Below are 13,619 nucleotides of genomic sequence, written 5' to 3'. Positions count from 1 at the left end.
GATCGCCGTTAGTCCAGAGACATTACAGTGACGCTAATGAGGGGGGAGGGGCGGCGCTCACCACAGTCGGCATGTTAGGGCACTTGTTGCTGGAGGGGGGCATCAGCGTCCGCAGGTCGGGCTTGCGGCTCATCTGAGACGGGCTCTTGTCCTGCATGTTTTTGGAGACGCCGCCTGGAGACATGAGGCCGGGGGAGGAGCAGTGCGAGCCGAAGCCGCCGTTTCCTGCGGGAGACGGAGAAGAAGACGGTCTGGGTTTTCTGTGACTCTGAAGCAGAACGGACGGTTCTGCAGAAACAAACTCTCCTGCCGTCTCCTAAATAACGGCAGAACGCCCTTCTGCGAGTGATTCGAGGTTCTTACCGACACTGGAGAGGCCGGGGCTGGTCAAATCTGAAGCCATCAGTCCTGCAGAAACACAACACACGGTTGCAGACAACAAACCGAACACACAAAGTTCTCTTTGCATTTCCGTCTAGCAGCCGAAACAGAAACATCTCAGGACTTTCAGCTGAAACAAGAAATATATCTGTTATACATTAAATCAGATCAAGGCTTCATTTAGGTCTCCTCACAGATTTAAAAATCATAAAAGTCCAAAACTAGAACAAAAAATGCCCATTCTGATCATTTTTAATATTGTCTCAGGAATCTGGAGGTTTTGAAGCTTTAAGTTGAAAATAGCGTTGTGTTTAATGACAATGGCTTGTGAGGAAAAAAACTTAAAACCTCAGCTTGCTTAAAAAATAAAAGAGGGAAAACTTTTAATGTATCAAATTTGCAGATGATGCAGTCATATTTCAGAATGTTTATTTTAACTAAAAAAAGAAAAACTTTCATATTTAAACAAATGGATAGTGATGTGGGTTTGTTTAAAATCAACTCAAATACAAAAGAAAACTATTTTTTCTTTTCTTTAAAGCTGTCAGAAAGGGGAGTTTTTGTCAGGAATGTTAAAATAAACACAAACCACATTCATCTGATACAAAGACATTTGAAGAATTTAATCTGAAACATGTGATGATTATGAAATAAATCACATTAAATCCCATTAAATGGGCTTTATTCATGTCTTTTTTTAATACTTTAAAATTTAAAGAACAAAGCTTCAGCCTTTCAAGTATTTTCTCTGAAATCCAGAGTTTTAGAAGCTTAAAAAAGAAAAAAGTGTAGCATAACAACAAAAACCTAAAATAAATAAAATAAAGGTTTGTGGAGGAAATTTTGAAAAAGTTTGAAAAAGAAGAAAAAGAAACAGAAAAGAAGAACAGAAAAAAGTTATCAAGTTTGCAGATGATGCAGTTCTATTTCAGAAGGATCTTTATTTTAAAAAGGAACATTTTCAAATTCAAAGCTGTTGAAAATGAACAGAATGAAATCAAAGTATTTTTGTTGAAATTTTTTTAAAATCACCCTTATTTAAAACACAAACAATTGAATATTTTTCTCGGACACATAAATCGGCTAAAATACGAAAACATTAAATAAAATCAAAACGGCTTCATCAATCTCTCCTCTCGCTTGAATAGTTTAAAATCTCAAAACTTGATAAAAAATATGCCTTTCCTGTTTTATTCTCAGAAATCTGGAGTTTTTCAAGAGTCAGACTGAAAATAGTGGAGCGTTTAAAAAAAAAAAAAAAGAAGAGACTAAAAAACAATTTTGTGCAAAAAGAACAATCCATAAAATGAAGAAGCTTAAAATCTCAGTTCGGAATTAAACAAAACTAAATAAAAATGTCAAATTTGCAGATGATGGAGTCATATTTCAGAAAAACCTTTATTTTTCAAAAAGACTTAAATTCAAACAAATGGACGGCAGCCGTTAAATGAAAATGAATGAATTTAAAGGAGTTTTTTGTCCGACATGTTTCAAGAACAAACCAGGTTCAGCTGAAAGCGAACCCTCTGCCTGATCACCTGCGTTTCCGGCGCTGGACGGGCGCTGAGGCGACATGCTGCTCCTCTGCAGGGACGACTGTGAAACGGGCAGCAGGCTGTGGCTGCTCGCAGCGCCCCCCATGCCCTGATGGGAGTAGAGCAGGTTGCCTCCGGGGATGGGCCCCCCCATGTCGTAGCTGGAGGGAGGCAGCCCCTGCTGGACAAAAAGCAGAGCGAGGTCATGAGCGACGGCGCCACGCAGCGGGGGGGCGGGGCAGACCTTCACGTACACAGAGCCTCTGGCGGTTGATCAACAGGTCGATGTCTTCGTTGATCTTGCGGTATTTCTCGTCCGACTCCGGGCTCTGGCCTGCAGAGTCGTCGGCCTCGATGTCGGGACTGTCGCAGCCGTTCAAGCCTTTCTTACGCAGCGTCTGGTTAAAAAGAACAGTGAAATGTGTCTGAACGATGTAAAATGTAAGGATTTTAGTTGATCTAAATGTCATTTTTACAGCATTTAAAAAACCTTCAAATGAAGATTTTCTCTAAAATCCTGTTTCCCTTTGCTGAGGTTCAGACCTTCACAGGTTTCCTTTTTGAAGGAAATGTCTACGTCGAGTTCAGAAAGGAAAACAATAAAAGATGCATTCATCCACAGGGGGGCGCCGTAACACAATCTATCCCACAGAGAATCCAGAACAACAAAAACACACAACTCTGATGAAGAGCAGGGATGGCTCGGTGTTTGTGAAACCTCTCTGATGACTGTGAGTGTGTGTGTGTCTGTGCACGTGTGTGTGCACGTTGGCATGCTTCACAGCCCATTAGTCGGGTCTGTCAGAGCCAGAGCCTCACACGCTAGGTGTGTGTGTGTGTGTGTGTGTGGGGGGGGGGGGGGTCATCCCACTCATCCCAGTTATGTCCACCTGCTTTGCCTTGAGGGAGGGGCTGTGGTGAGCGGGGGGGGGGGGGGGGGGGGGCAGCTGCCGTCGCCAATGCAGACGCAGCTCCTGCAGGGATGGCCGTAGAAGGTTATTAGTTCCTCCCAACTCACCCCCCCCCCACCACCACCACCACCTTTGATTAGACAGACACACAAATGAGAAGAGGGACACGGTGCTGCACTACTGCAACGCAACAGCAACACAACCGCAGTCCTGCTGCAACACAGGTGCAGTACTGCAACACAACGTCTATGCAACCTCCCTACAACTGGAGCACAGCTGCAAAACAGCTAATAAAACTGTAATACAACTTAAACACAACCGCAACGCAGTTGCAGGACAACTACTATAAAAGGAACCGAAAAAGCACAAACATGACTGTTCATGAGACTTTTTCCCAATTTTTAATTTATAAACAATTGATGGATGGATGGATGGATTTTCAGTGTTTTATAAAACTTTAATTAAATAAAAATATAATATTCTCATCCTGACGCTGTGGTTCATAAAAACATGAAGGCTGGACACAAACTTTCATGCCGATTGTTGTTGTGAAACCTCACTAATGATTGTGTGTGTGTGTGTGTGTGTCTGGGTGTTTTGTGCAGATTTTAAAGTGTCAGATTTTCGATTTTCAATTTAGAAAGCTAAACTCTGTCAGAGACTCACATCATCGAGTCGTTAAACAAATGAATTCCATCTATTCCGGGGCGGGGGGGGTCACACTGACAGCTGAGGATGATGAAGGGCGAAAGACAAAACCTCAATAGAGCCCCTCCCACATCCATCCACACCTCCACCCTCACACCCGTCCAGCAGCAGATGGAACTTCGGTCCCAAAATAGAGGCGACAATTTACGGGACGCCAGCGACGCCGAAAGACGCGAGGAGCAGCTGCGCTCTGACCTCACGGCTAACCTCCTCGCTTCACGGGTTTACAGAAAAACGGCTCCGCTCCTGAAACCAGCCACCAAAATTCCCCGGACGTCCTGATAAAGTCGTGGCCATTAGTGGCGCTGATTTTCATCGGGATTTTTAGGATTCTGGCCTCATAGAAACGGAGCGGAACCGGAGTAGAACGCCGACGGCCAAAGTTCAGACCATGAATGAGCGATTAGCATCACTTTAACGAAAAATACCAACAACGCACAACAGACAAAAAGGTTGGAAACATGCAAACCGAGCGGCAGATTTTAGCCCCATCTGATGGTTCTGCCGCAGCTCCTCAGGGTTCTAACCTGAAACGATCCTCTGTCTGCAAACAGAAGACCCGTCTGTTTCTATGCAGACGACATACTGCTGGAGGTTTCCTGTACAACATCTCAAACTCCTTCCCTGAAGATGTGTCTTTAGCCCCAAACTCTATCGGCTTTGACTGTAGATGAGAACTGGACTGAGTTCGTGCGACGTCACCCGTAGAAAACGGTCTTCGTCCGGCTCCAACCAAATGACGTCGATTCGGTCGCCATTTTTTCACGACACGGACGCTGCCATGTGGGAGCCGGACGTCGTCAATAAGCAGCGATCGGTCCAAGTCTACGGCAACCACTCTCACCAATCAGGAGAGAGCTTGTCGGAAGGCCACACCCCCTACCACTTGACAGTGGGTTACAAGAAATCTGTTTCGGACGAGCCCAGCAGGCTCCACCTACTTTTATTGAGGCATCCGATTAGTCAGTTTAAAACTTAAATAACAAAAATATGGAAAGGATTAAAAAGAACACGTTAAGAAAAAGGTTTCAGATCCAGAAACGGATCTTCTGACCCATAGAACGAGCAGCAGCTGCTTATTTCTCCATAGAAGACTATGGGATTTTGGCTTCCTGTTTGGAACGCCAGGGTGGGCGGAGTCACTCCGTCCAGTTCTTGTGTACAGTCACTGGTTCAAAGTGAGGAGTCAAGAATGAGTGAGCGCAGGTGAGAACCTGTGTCTCCAGCAGGGGGCGCTGAAGCCCCACAGAATTCGTTCCATGTCTTCTGAGGAAAATAAAAACAGGAAACCGTGAGAGTCTTTGTGTTTTGGTCGCCAACATTTGACGAGGGAGTGTCAGTTTGAACATTTATGTTTCTGCGAACTCCAAACACCTGTAAAACCTAAACAAATACTTTTTTTTTTTTTTTTTTTTTTAAATGGAACTTGAGAAAATCCTCCATGGTTTGAGAATAAGCTTCTGCGCTTCAGGAGACACAATGTGGGGTATTTTTAGCTGCACACATTCATCCTCTACTCCCATACAAACTGTCAGGGAAGAGGAAGAGGAGGAGGAGGAGGAGGTTGTGGGGAACCAGGACTCAACCTGAAGTTGCCTTTCCGTCTTTATTTTCCTGACGCGCACGCGTGCGTACGTACGCACACGCCCACCGCCCGTCATGGCTATTCTTAGCCGTGTCCCGAGCTATTTTTAGACCACTACCGGTTTCCAGCCTTTTAGCGGGGAGGGAAGTCGGCCAACGCAAAGGAACTGGACTGACTCAGTTTCATCTGTTTCTAATCTGAACCCAGCAGAGAGCGCGCACCGCCACCAAACAGCGGCGAGGAATGCACAGCTCCTCCGGAGTAAAAATAGCAGCAAGGTTCCCAGGCTGAATGAGCACCAAACAATAAGCTGATAGTTGTCTGGCCCGCGGCCCGTCCGAGCACAAACGGGCGCGAGCCGAGCCGCCGCATGGGACCAGGAACAAGATGAGCCCAAACAAAGGAGCCTCTCTTCCAGCACATTCCTGCCCGGCAGATCTTCCATTGGTGCGGAGCCTTTTCACAGGCGTGTGGGCTTCCGTCACCCGCTCCTAACACTTTCAACCCCCCCCCCCCCCCCCCCCCCCCTCTCCCCAAAGCGTCCCGCTCCTCCGATCCCAACCGCAGCTTCACCAAAGACGAGTCACGAAACACAGCGAGAAGCTGAGAAAAACCACCGAAAAAGCTGTCGTTCTTCTGCCTCAGACATTCAAACGGAACTTTATTGGTACGGAGACGCTTACGAAAGACCTGCTGCTGGTTCCAAACCTCACAGAGAAGGATTGTCAGTGATCCCTGAATCCCCTGAAGTGGGAACCGTGCCGTCCTTCTGCTGCACACGACGACACAACCTGCAGCTGGAAGCCATTCAACCTCCACAAACGCTGCTGAGCTTTTCCAGAAACCAGTTGGTCTGAAGGCAGAAGCTGATCTGATGCTTCAGGGTTTCTTTGAGGCCGACAGAGGAGCTGAAAGCATTTCATGTTAACAACTCAACATTCTCTGAAATCACATGTTTGTGGGTGTCAATCTGCAATAAAGGCTGGAAATCTTGATTACAAACTGATGTGAATCAACAGAGCAACGCTTCACTGGTTTCTGACTGAAAACCAGTTTTCAGCACCAAAAATTCAAACTGTCCTGCTGAAAAAAACGTTTCAGATCTAAATTCCTTCAACCGTTTTTTGGAAACAAAGTTAAAACTAAAGAAGACAAACAACAGAAACTGATGGAGTGGATCAGGCTGGTGGGGGCACAGCGGCGAGGAGGAGCGACCCGCCGCAGCCGCGAGGAGGCCGGACAGATTACGGTGACGAGCTAAACGGGATTACAGCAGATTACAAAGGATTTGGTGTAAACCTGCGCCATGTGTGGCGGCGCGTGGATGAAGAAGCGCTCAGGTGTGCGCTGTGCACGTGACCGCGCACGCTCCAAACAGGAGGATGCAGGGGAAGTTTCTCAGCGTCTTCTCTGCTAGCGTTCGCTGCATCAGATCTGCTTCACGGCAAGTTAGGAGGAACATTTTCTGCCAAACAGGTAGAAACGGAGAATGTCTCGGGTCTGCGCTGGTGCCTGCAGGTGCGTTCAAGGACCTGCAGGTGCGGTCAGGTGCCTGCAGGTGCGTTCAAGGACCTGCAGGTGCGGTCAGGTGCCTGCAGGTGCCTGCAGGTGCGTTCAGGTGCCTGCAGGTGCGTTCAGGTGCTTTGGGAGGGCGTAAACGTGACACGCGTGTCCCGCTGCAGAAAAGTCCTCAGACCGCTGTTACGTAAGAATGGCTTCAGTCTCTTATTGAAGACCTTCAGGCCACAGAGACAAAGTGGTTCCCATGGTTACAGCTTATGCTTCTGAAAGCACCTTAAACTGGAGCTGAAGAAACGTGATCTGCTCTAAACCTTCAAGCCTACATCGCCCTCGTCCTCTCACATGCAGCTTCGTCATCGCTTCGAATGGATGTGAGGGAACACGCCCACCGGGAGAATGCGGCGTCTGCAGCAGCAGAAATGCAGCAGCAGATATGCAGCAGCAGCAGAAATGCAGCAGCAGCAGAAATGCAGCAGCAGCAGAAATGCAGCAGAAATGCAGCAGCAGCAGAAATGCAGCGGCTCCTTCAGCTGCTGCATCTGACAGGTTGGTCCACAGCCGCATGTTTCAGCATCACTTCCTTCCTCCTTCAGTTCAGCTTGAGCAGCATTTTCAGGACGTTCTGGAAAAACAACCTGGAAAACGTCGAATTCACCGACATTTGACCATCGCCCCAAAATAAACAGAGCAATTTCTCAGAAAAACAAAGGAACCGAGAGAAAAAAAGCATTCAGTTCCACTGATGTGTGAGACGAACACCTTTGAATCATTTTACCAGGTAAGGGGCGGAGTCACTGCATCAGCTTTCAAGGTGCTGTTCTTTAAGTTTGAATAAATAACACAACTCTCAAAGTAACAACAAACAATATTGTTTGGATTTTGTCCCATTTCATGATTTCAGAGAACAGAAAACGGTTTGGTTTCACGTCTTTATGGCGAACTCGCCAGCGTTTGACCTTCACCCCAAAATGAAGACTAAACCAAGAAAAACCAAGGAGCTGATTGAACTTTTCCCTGAATTCAACTCAATTTCCCCCCAAACATTCTGCTGACACGATCGATCCCTCAGTAAAGACTCTCAGAGAAAAATCCGCTTTGACCCTGAACGCACCAGAGTGCCTGAAACGCCTACATGTCGGCGTGAGGGAGGAGCTTAAAACCACAGACACCAAAAATATTTCGGGGTATTTCGCCTTTAGCCACACGATTAAATGTGTTTGGTCTTCATTGAATGTCATGTTGGTGAACATAAGACAGAAATCAAATACGACCCGATGAAGAAAAGCAGCAAAGAACTTTCAGCACCAATTATTCAACCATTTACTCCGGTCCAGGTCCAGGTTCTGGACCTGGACCCGGACCCGGACCGGTCTGCATCCTCAGAGCTGCGTTTGACTCACGTCCACGATGTCCGAGTTGGTCCTGCTCTCGTGCGGCTCGTTGTACTCGGTGTACTTGAGCAGAACCTTGTCCATGTCGGTGCTGGCGTACTGGAACAGCTTGTTGGTGCTGTTGAAGATGATGAGGGCGATCTCGCAGTCGCACAGCACGCTCAGCTCGTACGCCTTCTTCATCAGGCCAAACTTGCGCTTGGTGAACGTCACCTGGAAGGAGAAGTGGGGTGAGGTGTGGTTTTTTATGGACCAGGAGGAGAAGTAGAAGAAGATCAGCAGCCGCTCCGAAGATCTGGAAACTTCTCATCTTCATAAAATCCTTCAGGAAATCAGATAATCAAAACAACCAGAATGGGGGGGGGGGGGGGGGGGGGGGGGGGGGTTAAAAGTCAGCAGAGCCCCCCCTTGAAGAACCAGTGGGTCATTCCGACTGTGGCGGGACAGGAAGCACATGTGCCCATGCTTCCTGTCATAACAGGAAGAGAGGAACTGCTCCTCCAGACAGGAGCTGTGCACGTCTGTGTGTGTGTCTGTGTGTGTGTGTTTCTTAGTTTGTGTGCGTTTGACACATCCGTGTTCGGCTGACGCTTCCTCGGCGGTCACGTCTCGGTGAGCCATCGGCTTCTTCATCACTGTGGACTCACACTCAGCCGCTCCTCATGAGCGTCACGTGAAATCAAAGGCGTGGTCGCAGCGTCCGTCTCTGAGCGCGCTCAGAAGTGACCGGCGTGGCCCAAACACACGTTTGGAAGGTGAGGGCGGAGAGAAACGCAGCCGTTACAGAAGAAACGCTCTAATCGACCAAAAAACATCTCATCAGAGTAAATTCAGGATCTTTTACATCCAAAGAATCACTTTTAAAGTCTATTTTTCATCTTTAAGGCCCAAAATGTTTTGGTTTTGGTTGATTAGAATCCAATAAGTTATAACTAATTGCAACCAAATTGTTTCAGTATTAAGAAATCATAAGTTTTGTACATAAATCGTATTCACTGGAATCCCCGAATACATGAAATCGTTTCATAACAAAGAGTACTTTTCTGCTTTTAGCACAGTAATGAATTGGATCAACTCTAGGGCCCCCTGTGCCCGCCCCCGCCCCAACAGGTTGTGTCAGGAGGGGGCAGCCGGCGTAGAAGTCCACCAAACCATCTGTGTCAATCAGTGAAAGCTGATTGGTTGAGGCGACATCGATCTGACGTGACTCGAGTAAAAAAGTCTGATTCAGACAAAAACAAACCAAATTCCTAAAATTCCCTTTGGGGTGTGGAAGACCTTTGACCTTTGTGCTTCCACCATTGACTGGATTTGAGAGCTGGACCAAGTGAGTGTGACATCATTCAGGACGCCACAAATCTCGGTTTAGAATCAAACCGTATGCTGCACCACTAAACCGAATCGTAGGGAAAGTGAAACTGAACTGTAAAGGTCGCTGAAAGCGTCAAACGCGTGTCGTGCTCAATTTAAGAAGGAAACATTATTTATTGTTTTATGACACTAAGACCATGTCACACAGCCACTACGCACATTTTCCCCGTGTCTTTTATGATTCACGCGTGATGCACCTCATTCATAATTGTTTCTTGTGTTCGTCGACGTGCGCAGATGTCCGTCGAGGGTTTTGGCCGACGGGTCTTTACGTGAATTCGGTTTGTTCAAAATTTTTGGTCGGTTGGGAATTACGCAGTTTACACGTATTTTTATGTAGTTTATACGCAATTCTGCGTGGTTTTTGCGAGATGCATACGCAAATTTGTGTCGTTCCGTGACTGTTCCACGTACGTCTCGTATTGCAAATTTGGCGACAGAACCCGTTAAAATTACGTAAATTGACACAGGAATCACGAATAACTTTAATTTAAACACTACTTCCATGACTGAAGTCAATTTTTTACCCCGCCATGTTGGGGCCAAACGACGTCAGTAAGCAGTGATTGGTCCGAGTGTGTCTGAGGCTACGTTCACACAGCAGGGCTTAATGCTCAATTCCGATTTTTTGAAAAAAATAAGATTTTTTTTGCAAGGCCGTTAAAATTTCCAATTAAAGGTGAACTTTTGTGATCTCCTGTGTGACCGTGAAATGACCCAGAAGTGACCCGCATGCGCAGAAGAGTACTCAACGGTGAACGACGTCACTTGTTTGTGGAAGTAGCTAACGTTAACAATGGATGTCAACAACAGTGTTGTCAACAGCAGAGCTCTTTTTGCATTATTACATTTATTTTCACAAAGGAGCCAGCACAATTACAATCTACTCATTTTAAGAAGGCATTGGAGCCAGGATCGTCTGTACCCACTGTTGTGGAATGGGAATGTGTATGTGCTGGGGCCGCGCGCCCGCGTGTGTGTGTGTGTGTAAGAGAGAGGAGAGAGCACGTGCAGTGCAGGAGGGAGTGAGGGGGGCAATGGGGGAGCATTCATGTGTGTTACGGAGGAAGGAGAACGATAATAAAAGAAGGCTCCCCCCAGAATAAATGCTATGGACTCTTTATCAACCCGCTCTGGAGAATCTGAGGGTCCGAACGAGGAAGTGGACCCCGAACGAGGATCCGCCTTCGGTCCCCCGCGCTTCTGACCACGGTCGGAAAGGGAGAGAAAAAAAGGCATCGCAGGGAAGGTTCAACACCATGCTCTGCCATTTCGCTGGATTTTTTTTTTTTAACCGGCCGGTTGCGATAAGAGCCCTGGAGTTTGGCCTGAATAGAGCTGTCAGCCCAAATATGAACCCAATCGGTGACCTCGCTTCCCTTCCACTGACTGGTCTCAGCAGCATCGTCCGCCATGGTTGATGTTTATGTTCTCGTTCCCGCCTTCTTCAACGCAGAATTAAGTTTGTAGCGTATCAATGACGTACGGGTCGGATTCATGTGGCCTGGCCGTTCAGACGGCGGTCGCATTTGAAAAGATGGGATCTGTGTCGTTCAGACTGTCATGAAAAGATCAGATACAGGTCGCATAGGGGCAAAAAAAATAAATAAATCGGAATTGGGTCATTTCAGCCTGCAGTGTGAACATGAGTCAACGTTTCTATGGCAACCACTCAGGAGTGAGCTTGTTGGAAGTCTACTTCAAAGCGAGCTAAATGAGATCTATGAATCGTTGGACGAGGGGGCAGCAGGCTCCACCTACTTTTATTGAGTAGGACGATCGTCCTTAGGACGATCAAGAAGATGTTAAAAAGAGATATCAGACCCAGAACGGTTCTTCTGACCAATAGAATGATGACTAACAGCAGTTTATTTCTCTATAAACGTCTATGGGATTTTGGCTTCTTGGAGCCACTTCCTGTTTGGAATGCCAAGGGGGAGGGGCCACTCAGTCCAGTTCTCATGTACAGTTAATTTAGTCACCTGCTGTATGGGGAAACATCAACCTTTAGAACCATCAGGGATCATATAGGACTGATTCCCGTCACACTCTAAGGCTGATGGGTAAAAACGGCTCATGTTTGGCCGAGCTGCTTTTACTTTGAAGGGTCAGTTTTGTTGCCTTACATGTCTGTTCCGCTCATCCATTATCCGAGCTATCTGAATCTTTTTCCTCCCCATCTTCCTGCTTTTTTCCGTCTGTCTTCCTCCTCTCTGCGGGCGTCGTCTCTTCAGGCCTTTCTGGGGTTTTTTCTTCTTCCAGGACCTCAAAGGTGGTTTTGGCTTTTGGATCCCAACCGTGCGCCTGGTTTCTGTGGAGGAACAGACAGAATCAGGTGAGCAGCCTTCAGTTCTTAGTGTTTGCAGATTTCAAACTTCATTAAAGACACAAAGTGATCTCTGCTGGAGCAGAGAAGAACCGCCGTCTGCACGCCACCACGGCGGCTCCGCCCCCAACACGCCCACTAAGCGGCTTTGCTGCTGGGGGGGTAGAGGACGAGGAAGTGAAACAAGCCGGAATGTCAGCATGCAAATGACTGACAGCAAGCAGTCGGTCTGAAACATCTGCATCTGCTCAGACGCCGCTCTGGACGTTCTTCTCAGCCGCTCTCTCTGGGCGGAGCCAAAAAGGACTCGCCAATCAGGGCGGAGCCAGAAAACACGTGAAAGCATCCGAAGCTCTGGTGGAACCACCTGGACTTTATCAGGGTCTCCACTTCAACCCCGAAAGCCCACAAACGGGAACCTTTGCAGACCACATCCCAGAACGCCGCAAACATCGCGGTTCTTCCATGTCAATAATCTTCAAAGATCATTCAGCAAACGATGACCAAACACAACAGAAATCCTCCTGAAGATCCACAGAAGTTACTTCTCCAAACCTGGAACTCCTCCTCAGCTTCAACACGGCCTTCAGCCGGTTCGGCTTCCATCAAACATGTGCTTCTCAGAATAATCTGGAATAAAACATCCCTTCTTTCCTGAGATTATTCCTGTTTGCACTAATGCTGCATGGATCTCATAACATGTCAGTTTCTGTGTTACTGGAGAAACTTTTCTGAAAAGAGTCCAGATTGTGTGCTTCTCACCGTGTGAATAAACATCTAAACACAACAAAATCCCCTTTTTCAATAAAAGTGTGTCAACTTTAAACTGAAGCCAAAAAAACTGCAAACCTTTCAGGCGAAACATGGAAAGACAAAACGTCTTTTAACGTCTTGATGAGAAGAAATGTTTCGTGGAGGGACCTGATCTCCTGAGGGAGGTAATGAGATCTCTGCTTAAAGCCGGGCGCCATGCGGCAGGGGAGGAGCTCAAGCGCAGCCTCCTGTGCAGAGGCGGCGGTGCATGAAGCGTGCGTGTGCCATGTGACCTCCTGAAGCGCGGCTTAAGAGCCCGGGTCGAGGAGTTAAACGGATGTTCACACGCGGCGAGGCAGGCAAACACAGAGCGGCGCCAACACGGGAGGCGGTTTGGAGGAATCCCTCACCAGCCATGGGATGTTGGGATCTTTTAAATCTTTAAGTCCCGCTCCGATCGTCCTCTGATCTGTTTCCAAAGCGTCCCCAGTGGTCTTTTAGTGATGCCGCTTTTAGCCAAAATAAATGAACCTGTGTCGTTTTCTAGGACCTAGTTCCTGCAGAGCGGCAGGAGATCAGTAGAAATTCCCCTCTGAGTTGTGGGCGGGACTGTTGGCAAAAAGAAACCCCACCCCCCTTCCCCTCCCTTACTGCTGAGAGCTCTCCCACTAGCTTACAGCCCTTCACACCCCCAACCTAACAGGAGCGGTGCAACCAAAATGGCGAGCAACATCAGAGCTGTCCAGCCGAACAGTTTAGATCCAGATTCCAGTTTAGATCCAGATTCCAGTTTAGATCCAGATTCCAGTTTAGATCCAGATTCCAGCCTTGATCCAGATTCCAACCGTGGCCGTTTTGGTCTAGTTGTTCAGATCATGGATCTTCTTCAAACCGAGGAAACCGGGGCGCTGTCTGATTGAGACCACCTCCAAAGACGGGTCAGAGACCGGTTTCTGGTCCCGGACCAGGTTCTGCTTGGGTTTTTTTGCAGACTGACAGTTTGAGAAACAAACTCTGGTTCACTTTAAGGAAACCAAATGTGTCCAGTCTGAATAGACCCTTCCTTTTCTTAATTTATAAAAGAAGTGTGCGCAGTGTGGACTTGTCTGCTGCTATAAAACTCCTTAGTTTGTAAAC

The 13,619-nt window shown here is 47.4% G+C and overlaps 1 protein-coding gene across 5 annotated transcripts in view; it reads right to left on the bottom strand.

The window, feature by feature from the left end:
• LOC101160992 (myocyte-specific enhancer factor 2C-like) overlaps nucleotides 1-13,619 on the bottom strand; it is a 30,140-nt gene that overhangs the window by 6,344 nt on the left and 10,177 nt on the right. For 3 of the 5 annotated variants that reach the window (XM_023960546.1, XM_023960547.1, XM_023960549.1), the window contains 6 exons: nucleotides 11,530-11,714; nucleotides 8,042-8,245; nucleotides 2,171-2,314; nucleotides 1,920-2,097; nucleotides 364-408; nucleotides 62-225 (listed from right to left, as the gene is read on the bottom strand). In XM_023960546.1, coding sequence (XP_023816314.1) covers nucleotides 62-225; nucleotides 364-408; nucleotides 1,920-2,097; nucleotides 2,171-2,314; nucleotides 8,042-8,245; nucleotides 11,530-11,583 — 789 coding nt within the window. In that variant the 5' untranslated portion in view covers nucleotides 11,584-11,714. The remainder of the gene's footprint in view (nucleotides 1-61; nucleotides 226-363; nucleotides 409-1,919; nucleotides 2,098-2,170; nucleotides 2,315-8,041; nucleotides 8,246-11,529; nucleotides 11,715-13,619) is intronic. The other 2 variants (XM_023960548.1, XM_023960550.1) reach the window with 1 other exon arrangement.

This window comes from Oryzias latipes, chromosome 12, assembly GCF_002234675.1.
Source record: "Oryzias latipes chromosome 12, ASM223467v1".
Classification (NCBI taxonomy): Eukaryota; Metazoa; Chordata; class Actinopteri; order Beloniformes; family Adrianichthyidae; genus Oryzias; species Oryzias latipes.
The sequence above is the reverse complement of the archived record's forward strand: the minus strand, read 5'-3'. Positions and strand labels throughout refer to the sequence as shown.